Raw genomic sequence first — 17,393 nt, 5'->3', positions numbered from 1 at the left:
ATAATAAGAAACCGAGTAAAAACAATATGTTCCCAAACTCCGTTTGGGGAACATAATAAACTTAAGAACAAATTTAAGGAAGTTTATTTGTGTTTGGTAGTTACATATGTAATAAGTTTTATATATAAAGGATGTACACAAGCATTTTATAACATTCAAAATATTCAAGAAAGTATTCAATTAATTTCTTGTAGATGCTCACTTCTAGGATGTTTTCCTTGTTCTAGTGAAAAGTGTTTTACAAGGCACAACAGCTACAAATACTTTGCCTGTGGAAATGTGACATCAATCAACTGCTCATGCCACTGCTAATTGGCAGAATTTCCTTTGGGACAAGCAAACTGTTTCAAATATTTAACACCTGCAAGTTTAGTCTTAGGTGCTGCTGACTTTAGATCTCTTAGGAACTAGTGCATCTTTTATCTGTGTTACTGCGGTTCTCTTGTACCTCTGCTATAAAATAAGTTTTAGTGTATACAGTTGTGTAATATCAGTGAATAAATTGAACAGACAGATTGATTGATTGTATATTGTTTATCGTTCCTCTCAAGAATTTTTCACGCATATGGTGCAAATTTTGTCCTATACTCGGCACTCAGGGCCATTGACTGATTGAGCAGGAAGGGATCTTTTTTAGTGTCAACACCTGCCCTACTGCAACAAGGAGCCACAGTTATACTGTATATTCCACGACTATACTCTCTAACCATTGTGCCATGCAGGCGAATTTGAACAGACAGAAAAAATTGACCAAAATCCATAAACCATGTTCTTTAAACAGGAAACATACTCTCTAAAGTGAGAAATATGGTCATCTGAATTTTATTTTATGCAGAGAGATGGCAAAATATATGAACATCTTTTAATGCTAAAAAAATAATCTACAGATACAAAGCAAGTTACCCAAACAAAAGTGATGCAGCCACAGTATCTTAAATATGACGTTGGTACCCATCCATGACAAAACTCCTCCTCTATAATCAGCTGATAATAATATCCCGGATTCAAGAGAAATCTGTTAAAAAATTAAGACAAAAGATAATTTCGAAACCATTTCATTCGGTTAAGAATAAAACACTTCATTTTCCCTCAAAATAAACAAAAAACGGATGACACTCTCTGATTTGTTTACCTGTATTTCGATCGAAATATTCCTGTTGGACGCTCGCACCCAATTTTTTATGACATGAAATTCATGTGTCGGTAAACCCTTCGGCTTTGTAAAACTATTCAATTTCCCCCAGAAAGCTTTGTGTAAACAAGAAACGTGCTGAACTAAATACACAACACCACCCGGAAGTGAAAATTATCGTAAAATCTCGCGAGTCATGTGAGGAGACTTACGGACTCTGGACCGAATTTTCTCAGCTTTTGAAATAATGAATAAAAAGTTTACTTCCGGTAAAGGGAGTAGTCATTTCAAATGGAATTTAAATAAACATAATGAAGAGAGATATCTCTTTGCAATAAAGAGATATATCTCTCTAAGTTTATCTTAAGAGATATCTCTCAAAGTGAAAGAGATATCTTTCAAAAGGGTCTAAGAGAGATATCTCTTTGCAATAAAGAGATATCTCTTTTTGCTTCAGAGATATCTCTTTTAGACCCTTTTGAAAGATATCTCTTTCACTTTGAGAGATATCTCTTAAGATAAACTTAGAGAGATATATCTTTTACTTTAAGAGATATCTCTTTAACATGGAAAGATATCTCTCTTAGTGAAAAAGATATCTCTCTAGGTGAAAGAAATATCCCTCTAGTTGAGAGAGATATCTCTTTAACGATCAGAGATATCTCTTTAACGTTCAGAGATATCTCTCAAGGAGAAAGAGATATCTCTCAAGGAGAAAGAGATATCTCTAAAAAAAGAGATATCTCTCTAAGTATAAGAGATATCTCTCTAAGTATAAGAGATATCTCCCTGACTTTAAGAGATATCTCTTTCTTATAGAGATATCTCTTAAAGTTGAGAGATATCTCTATTTTGAAGAGATATCTCTTTAAAATGAGAGGTATCTCTGTTATTTAAAGATAAAATTAATTTTCCGAGTAAATAGTAAAAGGGCTTGCCATAGTTATTGGATTAGAAAAAAAGTACATCCCTAATAACTCTTCAAGAGGGGTATAAATTTGAACTGCCCATTGAATGCATACAGCGAATTTCCCTTAATTCATGGAAATGTCTCACTTTTCATCTTCCATTATTGTAAATAAATCTGACGATTTGATGAAGGTAACAGTACGTGGAAGAACTTGCAACCAATAATTATCAACTGTAAAATCAACTGTTAAATATCATTTTTTTACATCTGGAGTAACATGCATATTTTTATTGCGTTGTAGACATTCCTAAAGCTGAATTAACATCGCGTTTTGCTTCAAGCGTGAAAAGTCGATTAAAGTTTGAGTTTTTCTTGTCTTATTATCATACAAAAGAACAATTCCTTGTCGAACAAGAAACTTCAAAATATTTGTGATATTATGCAAATTCTCTCTATTATACTTCTAGAATTCACGTGTCTTTGAAAGAGATTCCTCATCATCTTTTACCGCCTCCTTTATCATGAAACCATTTCTATTGCCTCTTAATCATGTTTATGGCAATCACATTTCTCATATGCGGCGAACTTTGTGATTATACTTTCCAGTTTTAAAAATCATTAGATGTGAAAACCTTTGAATTTCTTTCTTGTGACATCTGGGGTCTTCTAAATATTTTATGATTTTATGCAAGAAAAACAAGGAAAGCAGGTACAGCATATGTGATTCCAGTTATGTACATAATGTAACCAAGACTACCGATCAAACCAGGAGGTATTGAAAGATCTAATCTTTTTACAAAACCTTTTTACTGGAAAGGAAATATTTCCTGGCTGATATGGAACACTATAACAATCTTGGAAGATGCCATTTTTCATGTACAGCCTGCATGGGTTGTTTGAACTGGTATTTTTGGGATATCATCTTCTGCATGATGAAGAAGAAGAATCAATAAATGAAGCAACCTTATCATGTTTGTTTCTTCTTTTTTTTTTTGTAGATCTCTTAACATGCTCAATTTACCTATTTCAATGTCCTCATCTGTGTTAGACTAGAAGGTGGAAAGACTATCTCTTGTGATTGTTTTCAAATTGGTTTAAATGAGTGAGGTGGTTCAGAATCATCAAAGGATTGCCTCGAAAGCTTTGAAAAAATGTCTTCATTGTGCTTGTGAATACAGGCAACAAAATTTGGTGTCCAACCATTTTGTGAAACAATTGTTGAGTCCAAATGATTTCAATAGCATTCTGATATTCTGTATCTTCAGAACGGTCAAGAAGAACAATAAACTGATTATGATCTTGTCTTTACACCAGGGTTTTTCACCTCGGGAAAAATGGACATGATTGGTTTCTGCTAAATGTTAGAAGTTACGAATGTTTTTTTTTTTATTGTAGCCTTTTGTTAATAGCTAATAAATCACCAGGAATAACGTCATTGATAGATCTTACGTGGCACATTGTCGGGTTTGCCTTTACGATAAAAACTGAGATGATGAAAAATCAACAGCCTTGTCAGCCAAAAAAAATATCATTGAGACAAATACTGACTGACGTTTTTCATACTAATAGTTAGTCTAATATTTATACACTTAGATGATGACAGAAGTTCTGTTATTCTCCGATTATGACAAGGAGCATACAACAAGTGTGACCGGTCGGAAGGGTATGCTCACTCCTCCATGGCACCTGATCCAACTTCTGATATTTAGGAAGTCCATGTTTGCTCTGCTCCTATTTTGTAATACACTGTGGACTTTGATATTGAATAGTGTTTGTTCTCTCAATATCCTTCACACTACAAACGATTTTAAGTATATAGAAACGTTGAACTGGTTTTATGGTATTATGGTAATTGTGATTTTTGTATCAAGACGCAGTATCTATGAATAAGCTATCTTATGAATTACCTTGAAAGTTATTCAATGTCAGAGTCACACATATTATAGATGCCTTTTATTCAATCGTCACTTGCAAGATTTTTCCATCACTCGTACGAGACAGAGTCGTCAACAAATACTGCGGTAAAGAACTTTAAGCGTCGCTATCACAATGAGGGTCATTACTATGCCAACACCTAAAGCGGAAGAAAACTTAAAGGTCATATCCTTGATTTTCACAGCAGTGCTAGTGCCAGGCGCTTGGCAAACGAACAGTCACAACATATGTAATACATTCTATGTTTGACGCCATACGCAGCGCTGAGAGCGAGAAACGAACCATGACCTCATGATAACGACCTTTTCGATTATGCTCTATGAAAAGTTAAGGCATAAGTGCTTTTGAAAATCATTTTTATCTAAGCTTTTTAAAGGACAATTATGTGTGCACCGACTGACTTTGAGTCTCATTGATTTAAATGAAATTAAAATAAACAAATAGGTATCTCTCTCTCCCTCTCTCATTGTATGAAATACAACCTTGTCCTTGTCTTTTGTTAGTCCTCCTCTTGTTAAATTATTGTGAACCTGAAGTCACGTTGTTGATGTCAATAATAAATATTTAAATCCACTGAATATTGTTTTCTTTTATTTCTAATGAAACCAATAGCCATAAATCAGAGCGTAAACGACACGAAGTAAGCCACGTGCATGGATTTCCTGAACAATGTATTCCATCAGTTATGCATGCAAGGACATATTCATCTATGGCGCATCGGCGCGGGTTCGAATCCCAACGTACATTGGACATAGAGACCGGTCCTTTGGATGAGACCGTATAAACTGAGGTTCCGTGTCGCAGTAGATACCAGCATGAAAAACACCCCTGGCAGCTCAATGGACCTCAGTGAGAAGTACAGTCAAACTTGTCTTAGCGGCCACCCGAAATCAAAGGCCACTTGCAGTCAGCGGCCACTTTCAGTTCCCCCCGATGATTTTTACTATATATTTTAACTGGAATAAACGGCCACCTGTGTAACGCGGCCAGCGGCCACTCAAATCCTCCCCCAACAGCCTTATTGACACTGTAATAGGCGGCCATTTTGTCACTAAGTCTTGTTGCGATTTTATCACATCTTTTAACTGTTTTAGCTTGGGTAATTATATCATCGATAGTCAATTTAACCTATTAATGCAATAGCTCCGCTGAACTCTGTTTGTGTTTATGAAAAAAAAAAATATTTGTCCTGTTAGATCAATTTGTAATTATTATTTTCAAGATCGCCGATTCAAAAATTAAAAGAATTTAATTACAATTGATACTTTCCTCTAGCTTAAGAAATTCACACCTTTTAAATTTTGATTCCATGTATAAGCCCTAATTGCTACTCTTGTAAAAACAAAGTGCTTCATATGGCATGATTATCTCGTGAATTTCACTATCAAGAGAGGATCGATAGGGATTAGTCACGCTCTACTGCATTTGACACCTGTGTTATGGAATGATTTTCAACTGCGTAAATACATATCTCTGGTCAACTGGTTAATTTTATTTGTATGTCTGTGTATGTTATATAGAAATTCTGACAGCTTTATAAACAATAAAATTAATCAGACTTTATAAACTTCAGAAAGTAAGTTAATTACCGATTGATTAAGTTTGTTTTTTTTTTGGGGGGGGGGGTTACACTGCATGGTGACTATCTTTTTAACATTTGTAAGTGAAATTTTTATTGACATATTTTTACTTAAATTCCTATGATTTATTTTGTTTACCATTAAACTCTATTTTTTTTTATAAAAAAGGATAATAGTCAGGCACTGTATGTATTTCTTCAAATGAAAAATAAAATATTTTTTTAATAATTCAGTGTAACAAAAGCACACTTATGAATGCAAGATGTTTAACTAATATGTAGGAACAGAAACATGCACAAAACCTTAAACATTTCCAATTCTTTAATATTCTTTTTAAATAAGCTTTTATATATATATACACACATAAAAAGCTTTTGTAAAATTGAACTATTTAATTAGGATTAATTAAATAAACTGTAATGCTTAATGTTGTCTATTTATTGACCAGATGTCTTTTTCGAGGGCAAACTGGAATAAGAGGCCACCTGTCTTAAGTGGCCATTTTCACGACTTCCCAAAGGTGGCCTCTTAAAACAAGTTTGACTGTATAGGAAAAAATTTGCCGCTCCCCAACGGCAAGTGGTGGCGTCACCATATGAGTGCAAAATTATCAAAAGGGACGTTAAACAACAATCAATCAATCATGTATAATATTAAATTTCATTTGAATGTTTTTTAATACAGATGTAAATATAAACAATATGTCTTTCTTTCTTTGTTAGTACGGGATATAATGTGGCAGCTATATATTGCAGAAAAAAATACATAACCTGCTTAGGCAACACTACTTAGCGTACTAACAACCAAAAGAAAACATTTTTGGGAGTTGAACTATGTTCAATCTTCCATGGTCATCACGTATTTAACATGCGCAGTAATTTGTGTTCATTATATAGAGCTGAAAGCGAGGCTACTGTGTCGCCCGATTTACTCCGATGATATTCAACAGAAAACATACATAAACATCCGCCACAAATAGTTCATGTCATTTTCTCCTGAATTTATCTAATTTTCATAATTTGAAATGTAAGTAAAAGTAATGATAAAGTAATTTTATATTGAATATTAGATTTCGTTTAAAGTAAAACTAAATTATAAAGAACCTCAAAAGTTTCTCGAAATGGAACTCATTTTCAGTGTAGCGTCATACACTGAAGAGATACGAACGACAACTCTACATACTGACGACAAGCGGTGAATCTAGTCTTCTCGACGCCCGGCGGTCCCGGATTTTTAGCAATATCTTTTTTACCGGTGCGGAGAATTTATTCAAACTTTTCATGAACATTTCCTTGGTTTAAATTAATTCATTCATGGGTTAAAACTTTAGGAAATATGAGTATTTATTAGTAAATCAGCAGTATTACCTTCCAAAAGCGTAACATCTACTACACTGTTATAATTGTTACTAGTAAAACCAAAAACGGACGCCCATGTTTTCGTAAAGTCGCGATTAAAAGCAACAAAATGAAGTATATTTTTTTTAATAAAAGGAAAACCTCATTTACATACTAGATAATTTGAACGCACACAAACTCTCAAATATACCACTGTTTTTATGTTTGGTCATTAAATATTTGTTTTTTAACTTGGTATTGCTTTTTTCTTCACAATATTAAAAAGTATTAAGTTCTGACGTACTCCAGGTATAATGTTCGTGTAACTGAAATACATTTATATTCACTGAGAAGTTTTATATAACAAACCTATTAGCTCTTAAAAGGATGCTATATTAAAATCCACATTATATCAATATTGATATTATTCCTGCGAAACTGAAATTTTCATAACACATGGGTAAAGGTGCCAAGGAAAAATATATAACAAATTTGAAGACTGCATGTGAGCAGTTAATTCTATAAATGATCAACCGCCTCTAATATGAATATGTTTTGCAATGGGAAACTGAAATTATGTGTAGGATGAAAAAGTAATAGAATGTGCACAACAGCAATATGTAATTATATGTAATAAAGATTCTATGAAAATTTCGTTCAGTGGTGTAAGAGGAGTTACGAATAAGAGATGGGTATACCTAAAGCGTAACAAACAGATGGACGGAATTCCCGATTAATAAATACCCTCCCGCTTTTCAAGCAGGGGGTATAAAAAGGACTAATTTAGGCAGGCAAGCATTATGGTCCATCCATTTTTTTTTTTCGCTATTCAATGTCTCTGAATGTCTTTCTTAAGATTGTTGCAACACAAAAAAATTGAAACAGTTTGTCTTTATTTGAAAAAATAATATTGTTTGCTCACTTAACCTCCCGATCAAAAATTTTGTTATATACCATGTTCAACTCCCATGAGTGCGTTCAGTACTTTGATTTTTATTTAAATTTCCTTAGCAGTTCATTCAAGATTGGCTGTGATTTTTGCGTGTATTTCCAATGTCTTTGATCGAGATAAAATTACAAACTGTCAGTGTGCCTTATTTCTCCATCAATGTCCTGGTTCATCGATAGGCGCGGTTAAAAAATAATCACGTGCAGGGCGGGACAAATTAAATAGAGATAAGAAGCAGGACTTCTAGCATGTGTATTGGTGGAATCAGTACCATGTAAATATAAGGAATATCTGTCAGATTTTTTCAATTTCCTGACGATGATCAATCGATTGGCTTGCGTGATAATTTTATTCATAGAAGTCAAAGGCGTTCATGCAAATTATCATGCTAGCCAATCGATTGATCACATAATGAAATCGAAATCTGAGTTATTCCTTAAGATGACCAAATGTATGTGTAATAAATGTCAAGCTATTCAAAAAAAAAATCTGAACTCAAGTCTGTTCTCTGTATATGGACTCTACACCAGATTACTAGTTTAATGACTCTGACCTTCATGTACCTACTACCTATGAACATTTTCCTCCATCTTGCTTGTTTAATAGTGTGACTTATCAGCTGCATGGTCATCCAATAAAGTTTCAATCAAAGACTTGCAATCTAATAAAAAATGCGATGTTAGATCCGCTCACATAAACGCTACACCAACATCTAACAACATCCCAAAGAAGGTCACATCAGATTGTCGCTGGCAAAATCATCGGATATTTGTTGACGTAATCAAAGTGAATAAGTCTAGAGTTTTATTTTTCCGAATTTGACCTCTAATATATAATAAATATATATAATAATATGCCATAAATATATACATGTACACTAAAACTATGAACATTTTTGTTTTATTATACCATTTATGCCTACTTTAAACCAATATATGCCCCCAAAAAATATATCAACATATTAAAGACGCATTCCGCTCATAAAATTCTTCGTCCTGCATTGGCTAGGTGTAAGTGTGAGTGTGTGTGTGTTGCGGGGGGGGGGGGTATCTGTAAGTCTGGGAATCGCCGCTCCCCCATGGATTCAGGATGCGATCTCAAAGGGCAAAAAAGTACTAGCAAATATAAATTATTTATAGTAACGTCAATTTCTTATTTGTTTCTTATTTTTTAATTAGTTTTTAAATTTATTGATTGATTTTTTTTGGGGGGGATGGTCTGTAAAACACCTTTGTTTTCCAAGGTATAATATAATTGAAATATAATTGAAATTGTTAAATTGTTATGTCGAGCTCCCTCCATCCAATACTCACACACAAACAAAGTTTAATTAATATTAATCCTGTGTCATGTATTCAAGCATTTTTTAAGTTTTAAATCTTCTTTTGACGTGTTATATATAGCAGTCAGACTTATTGCATGAATTAAGCAGACCAGAGCAGAGCTGAGAGGAACAGTCTCCACATCACAAAACAGGATTCGAAACCAAGAGTAGAAACAAGTTTGGCTTTCCAGAAAGCCTGAAATGTCATCTCTTTGGCTTCATTAATGTCATAGAACAAACAGTGAAGTGTTACTTTTTTCTCAGCTATTAAAGATTTTTCTATTCCTCTAGGGAAAGGGACTGGCAGTTTACCTGAACAGTTTTAGATAAAGAAAAAATAGTTATGATCATACTCCAAATTCTTATGTTGTGGATAGAAATTTAACAGATTTAATTTGAGAGTACATGACTAAACTCCAATAAACAGTTTGGATAAGGTGGGGGGGGGGGGGGGGGCTTGCAGTGAACAATTACATTGTACAACAGTACATATACAAGGTTAAAAGAGATTTGTGATTTTCTCAAATTAACTTAATAATATCATGATTCATATGTTGCTAATGCATTTCACACTGAAATATACTAAAATAATGTTTTTGAAACCCTCTTTTATCTGGAAATTATCAAATCTACAAAGTTTTGGATACGTTTCATTGACATATATCTCGCATTTTAACAAAATAAGCTTAATCCATAATACTGAAGGTACATCGATACTCGGATAAGAGAGAAAACTCTTAATGACAAAAGTGTCTATTATCCCTTTATAAATCTGTCAAGTTGAAGAGTCTTTTGCGCCTAACTTAGCCCCACAAGTCATGCTATAATTGATTAATTTTTATTTCACATTTCCTTTAGATAATCATAAGAGTAATTCTTTTTTTCAATGTAAAAAAAAATTGTGAATGTCCCAATAAGAATTATTCATAATTCTTTAAAAAAAAAACAAATTAGAAGAATTACTTGGGTTAAACCTTAGCATTCCTTTCTACCTTACATGCATGTCTTTCACGGCTTCTTACTTTGACAGCTGCATGACAAAAGGGGTTGTCGGCGCTAACTTAAAGAATTCTGGGGCCCGTTTTACAAAAGGACTTAATACCAAACTTAATTCTTCATATAGCTTTTTAATTCATATTATATCGAAAATTATTTTAAAATTTTTAAAAGAAATGTGTTAAGATATTTTTACACAAAAAATGCATATTTTGGTGTGACGGTGGGCCCCTACCCTTTTCAAGATTTCTGGATCCACCTTTGTTAATACAAGTTATATAAAACATAAGCACATGTACACGGTACTGTCGAACTAATGCATAGGAGAGTGAAAACTGCCGTCAACATTATCAAGGTTATTAACCTGCAAAGCACATAGGACTGCGGAACAGATAACAGATAGAAATGTGTGTGTTATTTATTCAAGTCATCGGTGTTCCTTGGAATTAATGTGACTGCTCCGTGTCGCCCGAAACTAGTGTCGACTTTCAGTCGACAAGACCAGAAAAATTTAGTCGCCTAACCAATGGATTAAATGTGACCTAGGCAATAAACAATGTTTTATTGCATCACCAAACATATGCCATCAGAATTTGACCGTTGTATGTTTGCGTTATACATATAAAGGGGTTTGCTTTAATTTGCACATTTCACTTACCCTTCATTTTGTACATTTCTATGTAAATGTGGTATAGATGAAAATTTTTATGTCACCCCGAACGAAGTCGGGACGACATAATTATTGCGATTGCACGCATGTTTTTTTTTTTTACATGTATACGGGCTGTTTCTCTGAGATGTCTCCAGGGGACAATCTTCCTTAAACCTTCCTAAAAAGACGATCACTGGTTGTAGTTGTGTTGTGTGGTTATTCAGTTTCAAAATGGCTACCGTGCCATGGAAACCTGCAAAAACGCGACGAATTTTGTCCGCTAGTGTTCTCTCTGGTCCCGTGGACGTTTGTCATTACACTTTATTGATTTAATGATTACTATCTGTAATTGTGCGTGTTGCATTTAAAAATTGCAAATTGTCAATAGTTGCAATTGAATAGAGGGAAAAGTGAAAAATCTTTTATTTTGATTTTATATAAAAGAACATGTACTGAAAGGACTGATACAAATTGATGGTTGTCCAAGCTTAGCTAATGGGTTTTTGTTTTAGTGATACAAATAATGAAAGTCTTGTCCAGTTCGGGGCGACATACCCTATTGCTTGCAATAGCAAAATTTCTAGTTTTTCGTATCCTAATAATTCAAACGTTTTATGCAAATGTTTTATTCATAAATGATTTATTCATCTATTTAAAGAGACATGCAAATTATATGTACATTTACATCTTTGCAGACTAACATAAATTATTTTATAGCTATCTTTAAAGGTGCTTGGGCCAGATTTCAAGTAAATAATTTCTTTTAAAAAAACCGGTACATGTATAATCTCATGACTAATCTCATATGTTCTTATTGCATTTCACATGGAAATAGACTAAGAAACACACTCATGAAACGGAAACTTATTTTGGTAAACAGGACACGATCGAGCTAAGTTGTATGTAATGTTAACGTTTCATGGGTTTGTACAATTTTGTAAAAGTCTACACACATTGCCGAGCGCAAACTGACAATTCGATCAGTTGGCTTAAATTTGTGTTTTCACTTTATATTTCTTTATTTTCTGGATAGTAGTTTGAATATGTTTTTATTAATACACAACCAAATCTTTAACCTTTCTTCAGTATTAAAATAAAATTTGCTAAATATGAGAGCAAGGATGTAATAACAAACGCTTCCCGACATTCGTAGATTAAATAATTTCCATGTTAATTACGTTTTTTTTATATTTCCTTGTGGAAATGCTATTATTAGCAAAATATAAATCATTATATTATACAAAAATGATAAAATATTAACTACATGTATTAATATCAAATTCATATCTGTGTCCAAGGACCTTTTATCGATGAAGTTGATTAAAACAAATCAAAATAAAAGTTTTTTTTATTCAATGACCAGGAATTTGGGTGCTCTCTGGTTGGTCTAGACGCCTTTTTCTGAAAAGCCTTCTCCTGAAAAGTGCCTCAGAGTGAGTTCACCTCAAATGGAGTTCTGGGGGGTTTACTCTTGACCAACCATAGATTTGCTGATAGTTTTTTCGACCAATCAGATTGCATGTTTCTAAGCATGTGTTGGTGTGAATGTAAACATGTCAGACGCCAGTACCAAGTAGATAAAACGCTTTTGAAAGTAAATGGTTGAGTATTGATTATTTCATAATATTGTTTTCCATTTTTAACTACTAGTTGTTAAGCTGTTGAAGTATAGCAACATGTGAAAAGTATTGTTACACTTTGTATTTTATTATGAGTGTTTATGTTTGATGAAGACAAAAACGAATTGTCAAATTTGTTGTAAAATTCCTGATCATTTAATAAAACGGTTATTGACTTTTGAATTCGGTCTACTCGTGACAATACTGACCTGGTCAGGTATTGGTTAACGTCGGCGGACCTGACCAGGTCTATAGTCACAAGTTGATATCATCAAAAGTCGATAATTATATATATTTCTACAAGGATGACCACTTAACAGAAATAGTAAACAAACTGTTCTATTGATATTAAGTTAATACTCGTAGATCATAAAAAAATAATATTAGTGACAAACAAATCAAAAATTAAAAGGACCTGGCTGTTGATCTTTAAAAATTCTTGTGAAGAAAATGTTGTTGTCTGCTTAGTAAACATTTTAATATTCTAGGTCTTTTGAGTAAATAAAGAGAGCTATCGAATTTTGCTGTTTATGATATTGAATGACATTGTAATAGGAACATGTGCACAAATGTTGAATTTATAATACTGCCTGACACATTAAAACTTCCAATGTGGAATAAACATAAATGATCCTGACACTCTATATAATTCTTTAAATTATTTAAATTTCAAATATTGAAACAACAATTTCAGAGTAATAAAGTTAACACCTGACCTTTAAGTAAAGCTTAGTTAAATGAAATGAAATCTGAGCTGAAATAATAACTAACTAAATACACATGATGGTACACAGCAAACAAAAATTTTCCTTGAACATATTCATGATATTAGCTGGATTCTCGGTATAACTTGTTATCCACGGTACCGATACGCTTTGGACAAGGCCTTTAATATTAACCAGAACTTGTTCCTACTTTCATAACGTCACTTTCACCAATAAAAGAATCTTGATCCTCATCTGCAATGTTCTTTTTTGGCAGCAATGTCATATCTCATACTTAATTTATTTGTAAAATATTTATTTTTATTTTTGTAATCAGACTCTCCACTGTAATTCTTAATTTCACGAATTAATTGAACCAGAATTGCATCATTTTGAATTTGTTGATTTCATGTGGATTTCGGAGAACATGTTTAGGGCATGGTCTTTCTTCTTTCCCAGTAATTGTTTTTATTCCTTCTATTTGATTTTCTTTCAAAAAAAATTCGTCATCCTCATCTGTAATGTTTATATCTGTACAAGAAAACCCCCTCTCATATTTAATGTGTCTGTGAAAAGTTTGTGCTATTTCGTTAATTAGACTTTCCACCGTATCTCTGATCTGTATGACGCATTCTGACTGCAGTTTCATATCTTTATCTGCAGTAAAAACCTGTAACTGGATGGAAGTTTTGTTAACAGCAATAGCAATGTAGTGGCTGGCATCTTCTACCATGTAGAATGCAGCATTCTTACAAAAGAACGCCATATCAAGTGCCTTCCATTCCTTTAAACAGTTTACTACAAGCCTAAAGAAGAAAAAATGAGGCAAGTACGTTTTGAAATGGAACACCATAATCGATGTTTTCTGTCCTTTGGTGATTGCATGTTGACAGTTATCGGTAATTTCAGTTCTGTTCATGCTCGGTATGTAGTATGTTTGACCGCTAGAGTCACCCTTTATTTCTGTCATTAAACCTAGTTTGTCCATGTATGGTAAAATATCATCTTTATGCTGAATATAAGAGCTATCTTTAGTATATTTCCATATCTCTTTCAGTTCAGATGCAGTAATTCTTCCTGTGTTAATCCATATATTTTCGCTCACTATTCTAGCTAGATGTTTTTCATCAGTTATGATGTATTTGAAGGCATCAACAAACCACTGAACGTTAACAATTATCACATTCTTCATTTTCTCGTCAGCAAAATAAACGATTTGACCTATTTCGTGTAGGAACCGAAGGCCATCATCAAGATCTTTATCAATAGGTAAATCAATGTCTTTTAATCCTTTTATTTTTTGTACTGAAATAACCTTTCTTCCATTTTCCTTCATCTCAATCAGAACTTTCTCAAGATTTGCCCATTTCAGAGGAATAACCTCTCCCCACTGTGGCATCATTTCTACAGTTTCTGTTATACATTTTCTGAGGCGTTCAATCGAGTCTTGTTGTTTTAGTGACAATTCATTTGGTGGACATTCGACGATAAAATATCTGTTCGGAGATATAAGGTGTTTCAAAGATTGTTCATCAGATAGGCATTTCTCAAGTTTCTCGTAAAACACTTTCTGCAAATCCTCTTTCTGTTTAAAAAAACAATTTAATATTGTGTTCTTATATGTAAGTCTTCAAAAGAAAATGTGTTCTTATATGTAAGTCTTCAAAAGAAAAGAAAAAAAATAATAAAGATAGTTGTAGAGTTAAAAGTGGTAACACAAAAAGTAAAACAATAGACTCAAGGCCCTCAACGGTTACCTGATCATAATACAACACTGTAAACGATTCATAAAAGTATTAAAACCACTGTAAACGTACATGAACTACATTTTGCGATGTATTCTATTTAGCGATTTTGGTGTAAAGCTGAATTCACCAAATCAACTACATCACTTAATACCTTGTATAATTTATCTTTACATCTAGCACATACAGATAGCGCTTAATCAAACTGACACTTGCTTGCTAAAAAACGAATTTCCGCCTAAAATCGTACACGCCAAATTCAAACAATTACTGTATGTTCCCCAAGAAGTTCAAAAATACCATTGCTTGTTGTACAGCATGAGACTCTAGCGATCTTCTTAGAAATCTACTTGATTTGCAGATGTCCTATAAGGATGACAATGAATCCATAATATGCAAATACAATATATATATGCTTGTCTAGTGTAAGACATTCAATATATACATTGTATAGTGCTAAAATTAAGTCCTCAAAGTCCGATAAATGAATAGAGATTTTGAGCAAAGCAAACATTTACCTCTAACACAGAGTGAAACAAAGTTTCAGTGAAGAGTGAGCTTTCCCTTTTAACAGTCATACCCACCATGTGCTTTTTGCCATTTGTTTAAAGGCACAAATTCTTCAATATGTAGATTCAAGGTAATAAAACAACAATTATAAGGCATCAGCAAACTCGTTTTTGTGTTGATAACTCTGTAGGATTTACATTGTTTTCTTACCACTTCATCTGCATGAGAAGCAACAATTATAACAGGATGAACGCTGGATCTTGACTCTGTGCTTTCCTGGATTGTGTGTGTTTCTCCAACATCACAATATGTCTGTATGGATTGCAACCAGTAATGAAAGTAGTCTGAAAAGATCAATAACATATGAATGTACATGTATGCATTGAATGAATCCCCAACATCAAAGCTTTGAGCGAATAATATATGATTTTAGTGTTTAGCTCATTTTGACACTAACCTGATCATTACATCATTACATCACTATATAAAATTAATTTATAAGATGAGTATAATTTCTTTGAAATCGCTGTGAATAGACTAATACATGTGTGTAATTCAGAAGAGCTTATCCCTGATCTAAAGCTAATTGACGGTAATCTTTAATCCACGTTTTCTTTTGTATCATTCTCATGACTTTCATCAATATGATCGTTTGCACGAGCAAAGAATATTTTGATAGGGTCAAAAAGACAAACCTTGATATGATGTTGTTATATGTACATTCTAAAGTTAATTTCGTATTTTAGGGAGACTTAAAAAATGTAGTTGGTCATGTCGAACGTAAAGGCCGATTCAAGTTTTTTTTTCTTTGTTGAGCATCTAACCTAATATCAAAAACATATTTTTCTATCGAATAAAACCCCACACATAGGAGGGTTGATCAAAAAGTTCGCAAACTAATTCAATAACTTCCATACAAAAAACAATATTTGGTTTTTATGTTTATATTTTAAATTAATCCTCCTCGATTTAAATGCACATCAACCACCGTTCTGCACATGCGCAAATCACGTGAAATTGGCGGTCACGTGACCCCCTCCGTAGCGTTCTGTCACAAAAGTTAAAAGATTTTTCAGAGTTTTATATTTCTATTTTTATGACAAGAACAATAAATCTGTCAGAAATGGTAATATCTCGGCAGCAGAATGGGTGGATAATAAGTTAATAACATCCTTTCCAAAAATAAGCATGGCGACCATTAAAACACATATCTGCTGTCTCAGGAGAGACCTTTATTCAGGGTGGATAGAGAATGGGTGCATCCTTTTTATCATATCTAATATGTTTAAAATCTAAAGTAAACGATATCTTAGGTATTTAATACTTATATCATTGTTCAAATATTTAACTATTTTTGAAAGTGCTAATTGGAGGTCTTTGATAGCAAATTGCTTAATTAAAAATACATATCTTTTCAAACTTGCTTTCACTGACCAAGATGACAATGGGAAGTATCATTTTTAATCATCAGCCCTCCTTTACTCAAACAAATAATCCAATCATTTATTGAATTTATAGGAACTCATTTATCTCAATAAACTGTGTACAGATTATTATATGATACGGTAGAGGGATTTCTAAGATATTACAATAAATAAACAGTCGTTTGTTGAATGAGTTCTACTGAGACCACCATTTTTCGTCAAGTGACCTAAATAGTGACGTCATTTTCACATTGTGACGTCTCAAACAAGGAGAGAAACTTTACTCACATATGCTATTTATAGAACTTGTGTATGGCTATGAGTGTACCGAATTTCATTCTAATCTGAATTGTGGTTTTGTAGATATAGAAATAGTGTGCGAACTTTTTGATCACCCCTTGTATCAAAGGGGAAAGACAATATTTTAAGCAAAATAGAAAAAATTTTAATCCTCATTTAAGAATTATTATCGCTTTGTAACTTCTACATAGCCAATTGTGCCTAACGTTAATTAAGTGTTAATCTCAAATATTTACATTTGCAAATGTTTTCCTTTATGTGACACTACTATAGGCA

General features: G+C 33.0%; 1 protein-coding gene across 1 annotated transcript in view; it reads right to left on the bottom strand.

The window, feature by feature from the left end:
- Positions 1-13,505: 13,505 nt before the first annotated feature.
- Positions 13,506-17,393, bottom strand: part of LOC134259928 (uncharacterized) — a 53,520-nt gene continuing 49,632 nt past the window's right edge. The window contains exons 6-7 of the mRNA XM_062742552.1: positions 15,604-15,737; positions 13,506-14,723 (exon numbers count right to left, since the gene is read on the bottom strand). Coding sequence (XP_062598536.1) covers positions 13,506-14,723; positions 15,604-15,737 — 1,352 coding nt within the window. The remainder of the gene's footprint in view (positions 14,724-15,603; positions 15,738-17,393) is intronic.

The sequence above is a fragment of the Saccostrea cucullata genome, unplaced genomic scaffold (genome assembly GCF_032062105.1).
Source record: "Saccostrea cucullata isolate Sc308-1 unplaced genomic scaffold, CSIRO_AGI_Scuc_v1 ctg1559, whole genome shotgun sequence".
Lineage (NCBI taxonomy): Eukaryota > Metazoa > Mollusca > Bivalvia > Ostreida > Ostreidae > Saccostrea > Saccostrea cuccullata.
This window is presented reverse-complemented; position numbering and strand designations above follow the sequence as displayed.